Here is a 15,788-nt window from a genome sequence, read left to right as displayed (position 1 = left end):
CTGGTTGCATGCAGGGGACATGCTGGGGTTGAGGGAAAACACTCTGCATTTCCTCTCCTGCCCTGCCTGTGGGCCCTAGGACAGTGTCCATGAGGGGCTATGGGGAGCGATGGAACCTGTGCAAGGGCTTTACGTGGCCTTCGTATCTTGGGAAAAAATTGACCCAGCCCTTCTTAAGGGTTAATATTTTTTTTAAGATTAGCTCACACAGAGGTGCTGTTAAAACTTTAAACAACTTCAGTGTGAGCTCATACAGGCTCATGGCTGACAGGGACAGGCTGTGGTCGAAGCATCTGGCTCCCCACCAATGGCTGGCAGCCTGGATGAGCCCCTTGGCAGAGATATTTGTCATAGACAGCTTCTGAAAGAGAAATAAATGAATCCATCTGCTGAGTTCTGGCTGGGAGAAGGAAATGGAAAAGGAGGGAAAGCAGACAGCATTATCTGTGCTGCACAGCAGGGGAAGGAAGATGAAGTCCAAAAGTGGAGATAGAAGGAGCAGGGAATCATCTTAGAAAAGGGGCAGTATGCAGATAGGGTGATCTGAGGGGAAGATGAGGCAAGTGAGAGGCAGGACAGAGCTGTCAGCCCCACTGCTCTCTGTCCTGTCCCAGGGCACATGCCATCCCTATCCTGAGCATATGCCACCCCCATCCTTGGTATATAACCTTCCAGGGGCCCTGGAAGCCCCCAGCTACTGGGAAGGAGACTGAGATGATGTGTAGGGCATCTCTGATCCTGTCTCTGGGGGACTGAGGACATGGACTCTTGGACATGTGCAGCCCCATGAAAAACAAAGCAGTATCGCTGCTTAGAGCTGCTGCAGGAGGAGATTCCAGCCTCATCTCTGTTAGGTCCTTCCCAACCTGGACAGTCATTTTCTGATCCAAAACTGGCTTTCTTAAACACTGGAAACGTTAGGCTTTGCTGACACGCTTGAAGATGTGTGTGGCCCACAGAAGCACTGGATGACATCAGCCTTAACATTTTGGGTCACCAGAGTAGGGTTCCCACAGTAGGGACACTGAGCAGAAGAAAGCACTGCTTTTGCTTCTCAGTGTTTTGAGGCTCAGTTTGAGGTTCCATCAGTGACATCTGGACAGGCACCAGAGATCTTTAGTCCCTTGATATTCACCCAGATGTTGCAAGCCCTTCTCTGCCTTGTCATGCGAAGCACCAAGCCTGCCTCAGCAGTGAACAACAATGCAACAACTGGACTTGAGACTGTGGAAAATGCTGTGCTTTGCCTGATGGGAAAATCTTTTAGCATCTACTGATGCACAAGTGATTAAATTTTGTGTCTGCCCCCAGCTCCTCAAATGCAAACCTTTTTCCCACTTGCAGTGTTTCCCCCCAGTTTTCTTCTGAGTTCCAGGAAACCCCCACCAAAGCTGAAGTGCAGCATCACAGGTGACCAGGAGCATATAGCAACAGTAAACCAGTTTGTAAATAGTTCCCCAAAGCAGTGAAATATACTTCTGGATACTAATTTTATCATAGAATTGGCCTATTTTGGCAATGTTAAGACTGCTCCTAAATCAAATAGGAAGTGGCACCCCAGGGATGCTGGGGCTTGTTCCCATCAGGCTCGACTGATCCAAGGCCAAGACCATGTTTGTTGGTTAGCTAATTCAGAGCAGTTTGGGCCATTTTATACCTATTTGCTTTCCCTCTTACTTTGTATAATCCCTTTATTTGATTGCCGAGACAGCCTTAGGCTTTGTGCTTCCTGTGGGAGTGATGCAGCACAGTGACAAATGGAATTTTAAGGGGACGACTGTGGGGAAACGTGTCCCTGCACCTCTCTGTTTGCCAGGCCAGCTGTACATGGCCCTTGGAGACAGCATCACTCCAGCAAGAGCAGCTTTGAACTTGAGTGGTCTTTGTTCACCTGAGTGCAGCAAACCTCTCTAAAACTTCCTTCTTCCCTTCCCTTCCCTTCCCTTCCCTTCCCTTCCCTTCCCTTCCCTTCCCTTCCCTTCCCTTCCCTTCCCTTCCCTTCCCTTCCCTTCCCTTCCCTTCCCTTCCCTTCCCTTCCCTTCCCTTCCCTTCCCTTCCCTTCCCTTCCCTTCCCTTCCCTTCCCCAATGCTACCCCAGTGCTGGAGGCCAAGCTCTTCCTCAGTACAACCACAACTCTAGCAAGTCTCAGGGCTCTGTCAAATTGCTGATTTTCTTTCCTGTGATTTTCAACATAACTAGCATGCTTTAAAAAACAGACTATCTCACCATGCTTCCCTTTTTATCATATGGTCTCCATGCTTTTCTTTTACATCCCTGCCCCGTTTTCTCTCTCCTTCTAGTCCATTTTCTCTTGTATTTTACAGGCTTTGTGGTATGGAAACTACTTCTGAAATACTTAGAGATAGCCTGCCTGCACCTGGACTCAGAGTTCCTGGGAAGAGCTATTTTATTTACAACATCCCTGCTTCCACAATGCAGTACTGAATGCCAGAGACAGCAGTGCCAGACCTGGTTAATTCTAAACACCCCAAACTTCATCTATTTCCTAAGCCTTTGTTCTGATGGGGAGGGAGCATTAACAACAAGGCACTGCAAGCTGACAGGTGGGATTTTGTGTTATTCTACTAAGCATGCAAGGGGGATGCCTTTTAACAGGGATACAAATGACTTTCCCAGAAAACCAGACCACTTCAATGGAGTCTGCCAGTGGGAGCAGAAGCTTGCTGCTGCAGCGTCAGGCTGGGCAGGAGCAGCCCAAGCCTGGAGCTCCCTGCAGAAATGCAGTCACTCCATGAGCAGTGAGCTGGAGTCCTGGCTGAGAGGGACCTGCCTTGGACACCCAGCACACACGCAGAGCAGAGCAGTGCCATGGCTGTCTGTGCAGGAAGGGCAGCCTAGAAAAGGGGGTTCAGGGCAGCAGCCCACCAGGGCATTTCCCTCCTTCCTCCACTCACCTTGTGTGAGCTTCTGATACCTATGCAATTGCTTTTGGGGAAATTTCTGATGAGCAAGTATTTCACTCCCAGTGCGATTTAGCAGCAATTGATAAAGGAAAAGCCATTATCAGGAGACCACAGGCATGCAGAAGCAGCTCCACGCCACATGATATGATAAAGCTTTTTTCCCCCCTTTGGTCTACATACATGTACAAAGATTACTGTTCATAATAACTTGTCCAAACCCCCCAAAAATAACAGCTGTTCTTTTATGATAACTGAACATCTTAATGACACCCCCCAGTAAAAGCAACCTAACCCAAGCCTTGCAGACAACTGCTCTCTACCAGTATGAAGCTGACAGAAAAAGAAAACTTTATGTGTATGCAGTGAGATAGATTTTTTTCTGTCTTTAGATTTTTTTAAAGTTTTTATTCAGTGACTCAGAGTTACAGACTCTTTAATCGAGAATTGGTCATATTTTTAAAACTTGGAGAAGACTTGGGTTCAAGCTGCCCTGAGATCTCTGAGCTAGCTGTTGAATTCTGTTGAATTTATCTAGACAGGCTGGATTGATGGGCTGAGGACAGTTGTGTGAGGCTCAATAAGGCCAAGTGCTGGGTCCTGTGCTTTGGCCACAACAGCCCCAGGCAGCATTACAGGCTTAGGGAAGAGTGGCTGCAAAGTGGTCCAGCAGAAAATGACCTGGGGGTGCTGGTTGATAGAGGCTGAACATGAGCCAGCTGTGCCCAGGTGGCCAAGAAGGCCAGTGGCATCCTGGCCTGGATCAGCAATAGTGTGGCCAGCAGGACCAGGGCAGGGATTGTGCCCCTGTACTCAGCACTGGTGAAGCCACACCTCAAATCCTGTGTCCAGTTCCAGGCCCCCCACTACAAGAAGGACACTGAGGTTCTGGAGCATGTCCAGAGAAGAGCAGTGGAGCTGGTAAAGGCTCTGGAGCACAATTCAGGAGCGGCTGAGGGAAATGAGGGTGTTTAGCTTGTATAAAAGGAGGCTCAGAGGGGATGGTATCACTCTCTACAACTGCCTGAAAGGAGAAGTCAACAGAGAAGTAAGGGCAAGGATGGACAGTGATGGCAAGCATCAGTGATGCTCCTGTAAGCACAGTCCCACGTCATTGATTTTGGTCCAGATTTACACCACTAGAGCCAATAAAGTAACAAGTAAAATGTACAGAGGCAATGATCCTTCACAGAAAACACTGCTGCAGCTTCTTCTAGCTTTTCCTCACAATTAGCCTCCTTCCTAAATTGTAGAGTTGAAGTTTCCAATTAAAATCTTTTGGAGCAGAATAAGTCAACAGCTTTTTGACTTGCAGTGCAGCATTATGCAGCATGAAGTCCTGGGCATAGTCCAGCACATTCAGTGATAGGTCTTGTTTGTGGCAAGGTGGGTTAACTTGGTGTATTATTTGCACACACAATACACAGCGTGGAGACACACCGCTACCAATTACCAAGCACTGCTCATCTATTCTAAGGGAAGTGATCTGGGATATCTCAAGTTTTACAGTAGGTTGTTAATATATAAGCAAAATACCTTATTTGATCCTAGGGTTAAGCCCAGAGACTGCTGTGTGCAGCAGATACTTTCCTAAGGGAAATTAGTGAAACTGCCCAGGAAAGTCCCCTCTATGATTACAAGACCAGGTACTAAAATCATACATGTCTTTTTCCAGGGATGCTCAGGTTGGTGGGTGATTTTTTTTGTGTCCAAGTCCTTGCGAGACTGTGTTTTGTAAAATCTCGTTTATAAGAAAACCATTTTAAAATGGTGAAGGCTGCCTGGGAATTTTACCCATTACAGCTCCCAAGAAGTGCTCCTTTGCAGACCTTGGTGTCATGATTTTTAGAAAATACTAGAAATGGCACAGAACACGTGCAACAAACACTATGTAATAAAGCAAACCCGTAGTTTTACTAGCAATTTCCTCCAGCTTTTCCTGTTGAATTATCATCTTTTACGAGCTGCACATCCTTCTCCCTACTTCATGGTGCCTGCTTGCTCTGTTATCAAAAATACAGGTATCCCAAAATACAGTTATGAAGCACCACATGACCTAACAAATGTCCATCCTTTTGCCACTCTCCCGTGAGAAGGAAGCTCCCATCCTTAGGCAAGAATGCCTGAAGAAGCGCGGGGGGCAGCCTCAGAAGCTGGTGGTGTACTCGTGCCGTGTGCTGGCGCTGGTCTCTGTGCAGCCCCCAGCATCTTTTGTTACAGTGAAAGCCCTTTCTGCAGCTGGCCGTGGCAGCAGCAGCTTGCAGGCTGCTGCCCTGTACTTCTTCGAAACGAGGTTGTAGAGGACAGGGTTGATGGATGCGCTCAGGTAGAAAAGCTGCAGGGCGAATATATTAAAGTACTGGGAGAACAGCATCGTCCTCATGTCCCGGGTGTTTATAAATATGATCCTGCCAATGTGGAAAGGCAACCAGCAAATTACAAAGGCCAGAACCACCACAGCTATAAGACAAAATAACACATGCGGCAGTTAAGGAGTGAGTTAACTTTTCAACCATCCAGTAAACTAAATTTCACGTGGCTGATTTTGCAGGTTCTTCTAACTGATACAAATGATATATAGAAATAATAGCATTAAATTGTTGTAAAACCATGAAAATGGGAATAGCATCAAGTTTGACTGTTAGTCTTTGAAGTAAATGGTAACTGGTAAAATTAAAGCTAAACTGTGAGATGAGGTTTGCTGAGAAAAATATGAACAACAGTGGAGTAACATCTGTATAAAAACATCAGGCACTATACAGAAATCCCCTGTGGCTATGTCTGTAACACCACATATGAGACAGGACGACAAAAGTCAGAATGAGGAGCTTTGTGGAAGCTCCACAGCAGCTCCATTTGCTGCAGACCTAATGTTGAACTTGTCTGCAACACTGAAAAAGACCCGGGCTGCACCTCAGTCACCCAAGCTCCCACAGAATTCGCTCTATTGTGACGGGATGGTATCTAACATAAAGACTTTATAGTGTAGTTGAGCTATTGATTTTTTCCCACTAAAGCTTTTTCATGCATCCGCAGACCATTACTGCTGGAGACAGCTATTTGCCTAGATGGATCTCTAGCCTGAGTCGCTTCAGCTGTTCGCCTGGTCTTGTGCTGCATTTTAGCACAATGAAAACGAATACAAACCCTCTTGCAATGGCAACACAGCAGGAGCAGATGAGGAACAATTACAATAAGTGTATTACTGTATCCATACTTTTAATTATTTTTGTTTATAAATGCATGTAGCTAAAACAAACAATCATTTGTAGAGCATCCTCCATGTTTCTCACAACTTAAATAAAAGGGATGCAGCCAAAGAAAGTTTTCTTCTGGAAAACACCACACACCTAGCACTGCTGGATCTTTGAGATAAGGGGGCACTGGTCTCATTCAGTGGGTTCCGAGATCATGGATATGGGTGTTTCTGTTGGAAAACCTTGTGCCTACTTCAGTGTAAGTAACTTCCTCAAATAAGTCGGCAAAATTCTCTCAGGCTTATTGGTTTCTTTCCTTTGTGTTATGCTATTTCCATCCAGCTGATTACACTCTCAGTAAAAGAAGTCTCCCATGTGACATGTAAAAACTACACTAAAGGTAGGCAATAATAATAATTGGGGCATTTTGTTTTATGTTCCTTAGTCAATAGTTGGATTTCTTTTTTCTTTCCCTTCAGATTGGTCACTACTTACAAACATTAAAGCCCCAAAGCTAACTAAGATCTCTAGCTTTCCAGAGTCTGATGCCAGGTTACTGAATGTATGACTAAGAAAATGAACTAAAAATTATCAGCATCTTGCATCTGTAGGAAGGGCTTTGGTATTATGGGATTTGTCTCCAAACAGCTCGTAGGGGCTAAGTTGCTGGTTTTCAGCCTCCTTGAGCAACCAGTGAATTTACTCCTTGGAGCTACAAATGACCACTAGGAACTTAGTTTTCAGAAGCAGAAATTTTCTGTGCGGAGGTGTTGCTGCCAGCTGGAAGAGACTGCTGATATTACCACAGTTTTTCTGAATTGCAGGCTACCTTGTACTTGACTCTGCCTGGTAAAATTCAGGAACAGGTATTTCTACGGAAGGCAGCCGTGCTGCTGTATGCGCAATGCCAAGCGGGTGAAGCCTCACTTGGGAGGGAGTGAAATCCCTGCCGCGGCAGCTCCCGGGAGCGTGGCTGGGATGTCCCCCTGTGCTATTCCCTATCCTGCACGGGAGCTGCGGGTGCTTCAGCCCTGCCACGGCCCCCCAGCCCCGGCCCTTGCCCCAGCCATAGCCCGGGGGGGACGGTAGCGGGACTCACCCAAGATCCTGACTGTCTGGCGGTGCCCCTTCTCCCGGAGGAGCGAGCTGGGGCCCCGCAGGCGGGTGTTGCTCCGCCACAGCTCTCGGCCGATGCAGCCGTAGAGGACGCTGAGGCAGGTGACGGGCAGCACGAAGTAGCAGGTGGTGACCCAGAACATGGTGGCCAGCAGGCCGGACTGCAGCGCCTGCGGGGTGGGCTTGCACTCGCGGCTGAAGTCGGTGTGGTTGTCGGGCTGCTCCACGCCGACCAGGAAGAAGAAGGGGCTGGCGGAGAGCAAGGCGAAGGCCCAAAGGACGCCGATGGTGGCTTTCACCCGGCGCTTGGTGACGACCACCTTGGCCTTGAGGGGGAAGCAGATGGCGAGGTAGCGCTCCACGGTGAGGGCGGTGATGTGCAGGATGGTGCAGTAGGTGCAGCCCTCGCTGAGGTAGTGCGAGAGGCGGCACAGCAGCTGCCCGAAGATCCAGGGCCGGGAGCGCCAGAGGCGGTAGAGGTCGAAGGGCAGCCCCATGAGGATGAGCAGGTCCGAGACGGCCATGCTGCCCAGGTAGAGGTTGGTGGTGGTCTTCATGTCGCGGTAGCTGCGGATGACCAGCACCGTGAGGACATTGCCCGCCACGCCGACCACGAAGAGCCCCAGGCAGACGGCCGTGATGGGAACGAGCACCCACATGGGCAGCGCCAGGCACAGCCGCTCGTCGCAGGGCGGCCACGGCCACGGCCACTCGGGCTCGCCCGCGGTGCCGTTCCCGCCGCCGCCGCGCCGCATCCCGCCGGGGGACGCGCCGAGCGCGGGCAGCGCCGCTGCGAGCGCCGGCCCCGCCCCGCCGCGGCCGCGCAGGTACCGCGCCCCCGCCCCGCCCCGCCGGCACACGGGGAGGTAGTGGAGCGGCAGGGCAGAGGGGGCGGTGCGCGCACAGGAGTGACCACCAGCAGCGAAAAAGAAGGTACTTTTATTGTCCACAGACTCTTAAAGGTACTTTGCTACATCGTTTTATGTATTTTCTATCAGACTATACAGGTTCGTCTTCATGGAGCCCGACGTTGTACAACCGTAAAGTGATATGTTTGGTAGTGTATCTATAGCGTTTTAAAAACTTTAGAGTTTCTCTTTTTCTTTTATTTATTTATTTTTGGAATGTACAGTATATGAGGTAAAATTAAGATTACATTAAAAACTGTCTTCAATGCAGTAATATGCACTGAGGCTCAAATGGCAAATACACTATTAAATGACTATCAAAAATAGGAGCTCATTTGAATTTTACTATGAAAAACGTAAGTCACTGCAGGTTACCTGCAGTAACAAATCTTACCGTTTTAGACATTCAACCATAAGAAATCTCTGGGCTGTGACACGCAACCTCATTTGCACTGCCAAACATGGCACTTTTAAGAAGGTTCTAGAAAACATCAGTTATCGCGGTATCCTGCGGGAAGGTATCAGCCTATACGTACAAATGACAAATTAGAAATAAAATGTAAACATACAGTACATTTTAAAGACAGATCGTTCTTGCCATGTGGAGGCCAAGTTCTTTGCCATTTCTTCTTTTTTTTTTCTTTAAAAAAAAACGAAACTCAGCAACATTATTCTACAGCACAGATCATTGGACGTATAAACAATTACAATACATGCCCGTTCTAATATAAGAGAAATTCTTCAGAGATCTTCAAAGCACAAGACAGAGGTTCCTTTTTTATTATTATTAAGACTGACAGAAGTGTTTAATACTATTAAAAATGCTAAACTGAACACAACTAGAAGTCATTAATGATCCACTATCTTGTAACTCAAATAAATTAAAAGTAGCTAATTACAAAGTGTATAACAAATAACATAAGTGTGATGAGACAAGGATTTTTTTTAAAGATAGTTTCACTACAAGCTTTGTGTCACTGGCAATCATTGACATCTAGCAAGATGTTCAATGGGATACTTGTTAAAATTCAGTCTGGTCATTCAAGAACTCACAAATGCAAGCTCACAAAACATTGATGAGTTATGCAATTGCAAAGTGCTCTAATGCAACATTAACTACATGCAATCAACAATTTGGTACAGTATCCAAAGAGACATTACATTAAACATTAGGATCTCAAGAAAAAAGCAGCTTTAAGTTTTCTGGTGCAAATTACTACACTTCGTCTTCTGATTTGGTGCCCCAAAGAAAGAAAGAAGAAAAGAAAGAAAGGGAAAAAGGAGAAAGAAAGATAAAAACAAAACAAACAAAAAAAGGCAGTGCTTATTTTTGGTGGATATGGCAAGTGAATGTTGGGGAAACAGCAAAAATTCAATAAAGAATTTTATCTCAAAATTCTGTTGACTAGCCAAAATCAGAGGGCACAGACATCTGTATAAACTGCATCCAATCAAAGGTCAACTTTGGAAATGTGTTTTTCAATTTAAATAACAAGTCTAAGAAGGTCTCTCACACTCTCCCTTCTATATTCAGAAGAAGTAAAAGAGACATTTTTTGTAAGTAAACACCAAATGCTGGGGGTAAGATAAACCACTTGTGCCATCTCCTTGTAGTCTTTCAAAAATATCTACTTGCAGTGAAGAACTCCACATTTATCAGGTAAGAAGCTTCCTTCATGCATACTCTTCCATCCAGTTTATTATTTGCTGCCTGAGAAAAGCCCCTTCTGTTTTTCAGCATAAATCCTGCTTCCCAAATAATTAAGACAAATGAGGAGGTAGAAATACAGCGCTAAATTGCTTTCACAGCATCAGATTAATATTGTGTACAGCACAAGTTTGTTAGTGTAAGTTTTAAATGCGATCTACACATTCTTCCCTGTTAAGTTAGCAACCCTTAGAAGTGTGGGCCAGGAAATCACCTTTACGCTTGCGTTTACTGGTCAAACCCTTTTCCTTAAACACTGAGTGCCTGCCCCATATCGAGTTTGTACTGCATGAAGGCATATAAAGAAAAGATTATATTTCTGTGGCTTGCATTTTAATAACATGTGTCAGCCTATACCTACGAGTAAGCATTTTAAAGTGGCTGAGAAAGTTTGCATCAGTCCCAATGCCGGTGCTAAATGCCTGGTTTTGTAAAAGCAAGAGAACAGAATTACTTTTAGATTATGAGAAAGTAAAATGTAATGGGCAGCATTACAAAATAGATCTCTTTTCTTCACTTTATGACGAAGTACTGAATGATAACAGCAATCAGAATGGAAAAGATAGCAAAAAGTGCAAGGATGACAGCAGCACACACTTGGTCGCTCTGTGACCATTGTGTCCTTGTGGTTTGCACAGTGTCCTTGTTGGTGCTTGCCGGTGGTTCAGTCCTCTGAGAGATGAACAGCACTGGGGCGCTGTAGGGGCCCACCAGGTCCTGGTGACCCGTGGCCTCTTGGCACTGGCGAATGGCACACGCGCGGAATCGGTATTCACAGTTCAGCTGGAGGCCTGTGTATCGGAACGACCAGTCTGGGCCCTTGTAAATCTGGAAATAAGGGGGGAAAAGGGATCCTTCAAGTAAAAAAGTACTATATACACACGTGTATCTTAGTATGGTTTGGTTTATGGTGAAGGTAACTAAAAAGGATGACAACTCACCAGTGTTTTCACCCATGCAAAGAAAAATGAATAAAAAGCTCAAACACATGATTTAAATACCAGATAAAGTCTCCCGTTATTTTGATGAAACACAAGAACTATGCTTGCTTGTGTGGAATGACGAGTACACACCAAATAAACTCTGTCACAAGCCCCAGCCTTCAGGTGTTTTAGTGACCACTCACAATGTGATGCAATATACAATAATGTATAATGGGATTTTAGGCAGTTAACTCCGTGTCAAGCCAATTCATTTTAAGTCTCATCCAATCCAATGTACTTTGTTGTAGTTATCTGTATTTAAAATATCATGATTTATCCCCATAAACACTGTATCAGGAAAGCCACAGAGCCCTCTTTGTGATTCCTAATTTCATCATATTCCCAAGACAGATAACTTGTGAGGGTGCTCTCCAGAAGTCTCTCAGTTGGCAGGTTAACACGAGTTCACAATGCGTGAACTCATGCGTGAAGTGCCTAATTCAGTGAAATCTAAATTCTGGTTTCTCTAATTAAATTTGCAGCTATGTAAAAGTTCTGTGAAAGCCAACAAAACCTCACAGAGGTGCAGTTATAGGTACTTCAACAGGTATGGAGGTATTAGGTGAGTAGCACAGTGCAATTTGATTTCTCTCCTTAAACTCCTTCACTTTCCAACCTCCAAATATCTGGATTTGCTTTATTTAACTGGTAGCACGATACAGAAATATCACATAATCAGGAGCTCTCCCTACAGTTACATACTGTTAAACAGTATCCTGAAAATGCACACTAGAAATGTAAAGAAAGGAAATCCCTTCTGATTCTGCTATTTGAAGAGCTCTTGCTGTGCCTGAGGCTACTCTTACTCAGAGTCCTCTGACAAGCTGAGCTTTACTGGAATCTATAACCTAGAGACTTTTCTCTCTAGGGAGGGCAGGCCATTGGAAGTGCAGCTTCCTCAAAATGCTGCTAATTTGGATCATGCATTTGGGAGTGAGCAAAGAGGCCACTGGCACACATCCTACTCCAGCTCCAGCTATGCCAGCTAGCAGGGGTTACCATCCTCAGCTGCTTGTCCCCAGTGCCTTGCCGGAAGTTGTCTTCCCCTCCAGTGTGTTTCCTGGGGTATTTACGTGGCTGCTTCCTAACCCCTTTAAGATCTTTGACTGATGTCAAAGCTCAAACAGCACATTATTAACCTACTTTGTCTGTAACATGGAGGGAGCAATGACATGAGCAATTTGGATGACAGATCAGGAAGAAGGAGGAGAGGAGAGTCAAGTTTTGGCAGTGAAATAGCAGGGAACAGCTTAGAGCAGACTTCCAGGTAGTTTATTTTTTGTCTATGTCAAATAAAATTGCCACCATCATGTCTAAGTGTCTTAAACGCTGTTTTCATACAGTTTACTTCTTGATTGCTCCAATTTTGATTTCTGCAAATTAAGTATTTTCATTTTATTCTAATTTACTACACTAGACTGCTCTGCAGAGGCAAAAACAATCACACACCTCAGCCTACTTTGTTATTACCATACTCAAACAGCCAACTTTATTTTCTTGCCCAGGTCATTTGGCAACACACACTGATAATCAAAGTGTAATTTAACTGTGTCTAAAAGCAACATAGACCATGCCTTAGGTACCTAATGTTGTATTTACAATCTTGAAGTTACAAAAAATCTATCCACGTGGCAAGCCATTTTGGTTTATGGTTAATATTTTACTGAAAAATTTAACAAATGGCCATAAGAAACACAGTGCTACGCTAAAAGTTATGAAAATATTAAGGCCTATAATCTACCAAAGCACAGGTGAAACTTATTTAATACTGAAGTATGATAAAATGATAATATACTAGAATTAACTGCTGCTGTCCTGAAAGGAAAGTTCCTTGGCTTATTAGTATGAATCAGTTTTCAAGCCTAATTTCATGTCAAATATCAGGCAGTTTACAAACTGTAAAGCAAAAAAAAAAAAACAAACAAAAAAACCAAAAAAACCCCAAACAAACTGGGAAGCAAAATTAGCACTGAATGCAGGATAATTTGTACCTTGGCATTTCAAACTGCTTCTTTGCTCTTAGTGTAAAGAGAACCCTTTGCCCCTTTTCTCCCCAGGCTCAATTCTGTACCATTAGGTAAAAGATTTCTTTTTGTCAGTTGTTCCATTAGGGGATGACTTCCTCACCACTTGATGTCTCAAGCTGTATTTAGTGAACATCAGTGTAACCAGAGAGGCTGTAATTTAGTGCAGAATCTCCTTCTGAAATGAAGGAGATGGGTTTAGGAGATATTACCTTATTATTTAGTAACAAAAAGTTAACATGGTGACTAAAACCATGCTGGAACACAATAAGCTTTACTAAATCTAATCTCAACTAGTTTTACTAAACTAGTTGTCACAAACAATAATCAAAGAAAACTACAGTTACTTAGATACATCATACCTGTTTGAATTCTGAGTCTTTTCCCACCATGACCTGAAGACAGTAGATAACTGGATCACCCTTCATGGGCTGCAGAACCTCCCATGTGATTTCACAAGTGTGATCGTTTATTCTCTCTATCCTTGGTGCTGAAGGAAGGAAAAGTGACAGCTGACTCTGTCTTCCCCGTCACATACTGTCATATTCTAATGACCTTTAAAATTATATATTCTACGTCCGATTTTATCTCAGAGAAACAAAATATGCAGATTCAAATTTATTCTTCCTCCAGTGTTTTCTGGAGCAACAACTACTAATTCATATAGGCCTCTCTTTGTAGTTTAGGTATCATCCAAGAGCAAGCAAATAAAATTTAGTAACTGTAAGTGTGCCTCACATACAAAAAAACTCCCAAACAATGCTTAAAATTATTCTAAACATGCTAGAAAGCATTTTCACCTTAACTTGCCACTATCCTCATAAGCAGGAGAACTAAGTACAAACTTCTTAGGTCAAAGAATGCATAAACCCCAAGTCTTCCATTTTTGGAGGGAATATTTTAGGCAACGACATGAAAGGAGCCTTCTCCCACTATCCCTACCTGCACTTAAAAAGGGCTTAATATTCTCAATATCCCAAATACAACACAATACCAAAACCAACCTGCTATCCTCCCACCCCTCAAATGAAAAAAGAAGAACCCTTACCTTTCAAGGCAGCTGGAACAGATTTGGGAGTAGTGAAAATATATTCTTGAGAAAGGGGACCTTCACCAGCTTCATTACATGCCTGAATACAAAATTTGTATGATGTTGACTCACTGAGTCTTTGAACTTTGTATGTATGACATGGTCCTCTGTATAAGGATACAAACCTGAAAATGGAACGAGTAGCTTATTTTGAACACAGAAAAGGACTTCTGAAGCAGTATTGTCTTGAAATCTGTTCCCATAATTTCCCAGAATCTAATGAAAAGCCCTGAAACACTTATTTCAGAGTTAAACAGTGTTCTGGCTGCTATAAAACAATAAGCACATTTTCCAGTGGCAAGTTTTTATTTCTTTGAAACAAAAATCTCTTGCACAGAGAACAATACAGATTCTCTCTTACCAAAAATGTTCCTAAGCATTTTAAGAAACTATTTTGCATTTGAAACAATAAGAAAAGACAGCAGTTGTGGCTCTCAGTGAACTGCATTTTTTAATTTTTTTTTTTTTTTGCTTGGTCATCTACTCCTCCAACATCTTTAGCTTTCCAAAATTAGGTAACTAGATTTTAGCTTTTTGCCCCTTTGCAACTCTCCCTTACTACACCTAAAAAATGTGCCATGGATCTAGTTGCTTTTGTACATCATTGCTGGAGAGGGGCTCATGCAGACCTGCACAGGAAGGCAGAGTCACACTTTGTAGTGCACACCAAATCTGTTTCTGGGAGTTTTGTACACTGCCCACTGTCCTTCATGTGGCAATTCTTGCACAAACTGATCATGGCAACTCTTGTTTGATTTTCAGTCTTCGTGTCCCCAAGACACAGCACAAATTTCTCTCTTCCTACAGGGGTTGTCATCTAGCTTTTTCTTGTCTTTTAAAACAGATGGTACCTGCACATGACCTAATCTTTGGGAATGGCAATGAATTTCCTCCCACTTAAATAGTCTCATTTATTTTCCTCACAGCACAGCAATTTCACATAGTGGATCTCTTTTATCTTTTTGTCAAGCTAAAGCTGCTCATCAGACACGAACACTTTGTAGCAGTACTGCTTATTTTATGATTTGGGCAAGGGTTCTTGCTGTACCACCTCAGCTGACATTCTATTTAACATGAGACAAGGAATCCCTCAAAATAAATTGTATTAATTTCCACTAAAATAATTGCATGTAAGGCAACAGAGATATCAACAATATCCCTTCTGATATTAAGGATATAAAATTCACAACACTGATTGGACTTGTTACTTTGACAAAATATTTAACCAAAAGCGAGAGGGAAAAGTATGCTGGTATGAAACACTGCATGAAACACTGTTGAACTGTAAGTAAAAAACAATTAAGTTTTTTGTCTTGTACTTCTCAGCACAGAACACTAGAGCCCTTCTTGCCTTGTCAGAAGGGACGACCTCCTACATCTGCTGTAAATCACCATAGCATATGGAATTCTGCCCTTTGCTGCCACCTCCCAAGCATCAGACCACAGTGACACAGGGCAGATTAAAGCAATGCCAAAACCAACCTTCCATTCTTATCCTCCATTTGAAGGTGGTACTGGATGGAGTCAGTTAATGCTTTTGCAGTTCCCTCTCCCCACTTCAGCTTGAGAGTCTGAGAACTGTATGCAGCACATTCCAGGCGAGGTGGATCAGGGGGGAGAGGCTTTGTTTTCAGTTTTATGGTGTGGCTGAAAGGACCCGCTCCAAGACTATTTAGGGCTTGAATTCGTACCCTAGCAATTGGAAAAAGAGAGAGTAAATTAACTTGAAATTAGATTCTAAAAATAACTGGTCATATCCACCATTCTCATTAAATAGAGAATAATAGTACTATCTACAATAAAGACTTTTATGCTATTTGATAGACTGTCAAGAATATGC

General features: G+C 43.8%; 2 protein-coding genes and 1 long non-coding RNA gene across 21 annotated transcripts in view; 1 reads left to right on the top strand and 2 right to left on the bottom strand.

Moving 5' to 3' along the window:
• LOC135294037 (uncharacterized) overlaps positions 1–15,788 on the top strand; it is a 30,107-nt gene that overhangs the window by 6,834 nt on the left and 7,485 nt on the right. For all 9 annotated transcript variants that reach the window (XR_010356143.1, XR_010356147.1, XR_010356145.1 and 6 more), the window contains exon 2: positions 2,326–2,565. This is a non-coding gene — a long non-coding RNA (uncharacterized LOC135294037). The remainder of the gene's footprint in view (positions 1–2,325; positions 2,566–15,788) is intronic.
• MLNR (motilin receptor) lies at positions 4,936–8,018 on the bottom strand. The gene is made up of 2 exons (XM_064408800.1): positions 7,219–8,018; positions 4,936–5,382 (listed from the first exon to the last, which is right to left on the bottom strand). The coding sequence occupies exons 1-2, from the start codon at positions 7,988–7,990 to the stop codon at positions 5,069–5,071; spliced, it is 1,086 nt and encodes a 361-aa protein (XP_064264870.1). The 5' UTR covers positions 7,991–8,018; the 3' UTR covers positions 4,936–5,068.
• FNDC3A (fibronectin type III domain containing 3A) overlaps positions 8,159–15,788 on the bottom strand; it is a 110,964-nt gene continuing 103,334 nt past the window's right edge. For all 11 annotated transcript variants that reach the window (XM_064408788.1, XM_064408791.1, XM_064408789.1 and 8 more), the window contains 4 exons: positions 15,431–15,640; positions 13,907–14,073; positions 13,221–13,348; positions 8,159–10,679 (listed from right to left, as the gene is read on the bottom strand). In XM_064408788.1, coding sequence (XP_064264858.1) covers positions 10,365–10,679; positions 13,221–13,348; positions 13,907–14,073; positions 15,431–15,640 — 820 coding nt within the window. In that variant the 3' untranslated portion in view covers positions 8,159–10,364. The remainder of the gene's footprint in view (positions 10,680–13,220; positions 13,349–13,906; positions 14,074–15,430; positions 15,641–15,788) is intronic.

This window comes from Passer domesticus, chromosome 2 (assembly GCF_036417665.1).
Source record: "Passer domesticus isolate bPasDom1 chromosome 2, bPasDom1.hap1, whole genome shotgun sequence".
NCBI lineage: Eukaryota > Metazoa > Chordata > Aves > Passeriformes > Passeridae > Passer > Passer domesticus.
This window is presented reverse-complemented; position numbering and strand designations above follow the sequence as displayed.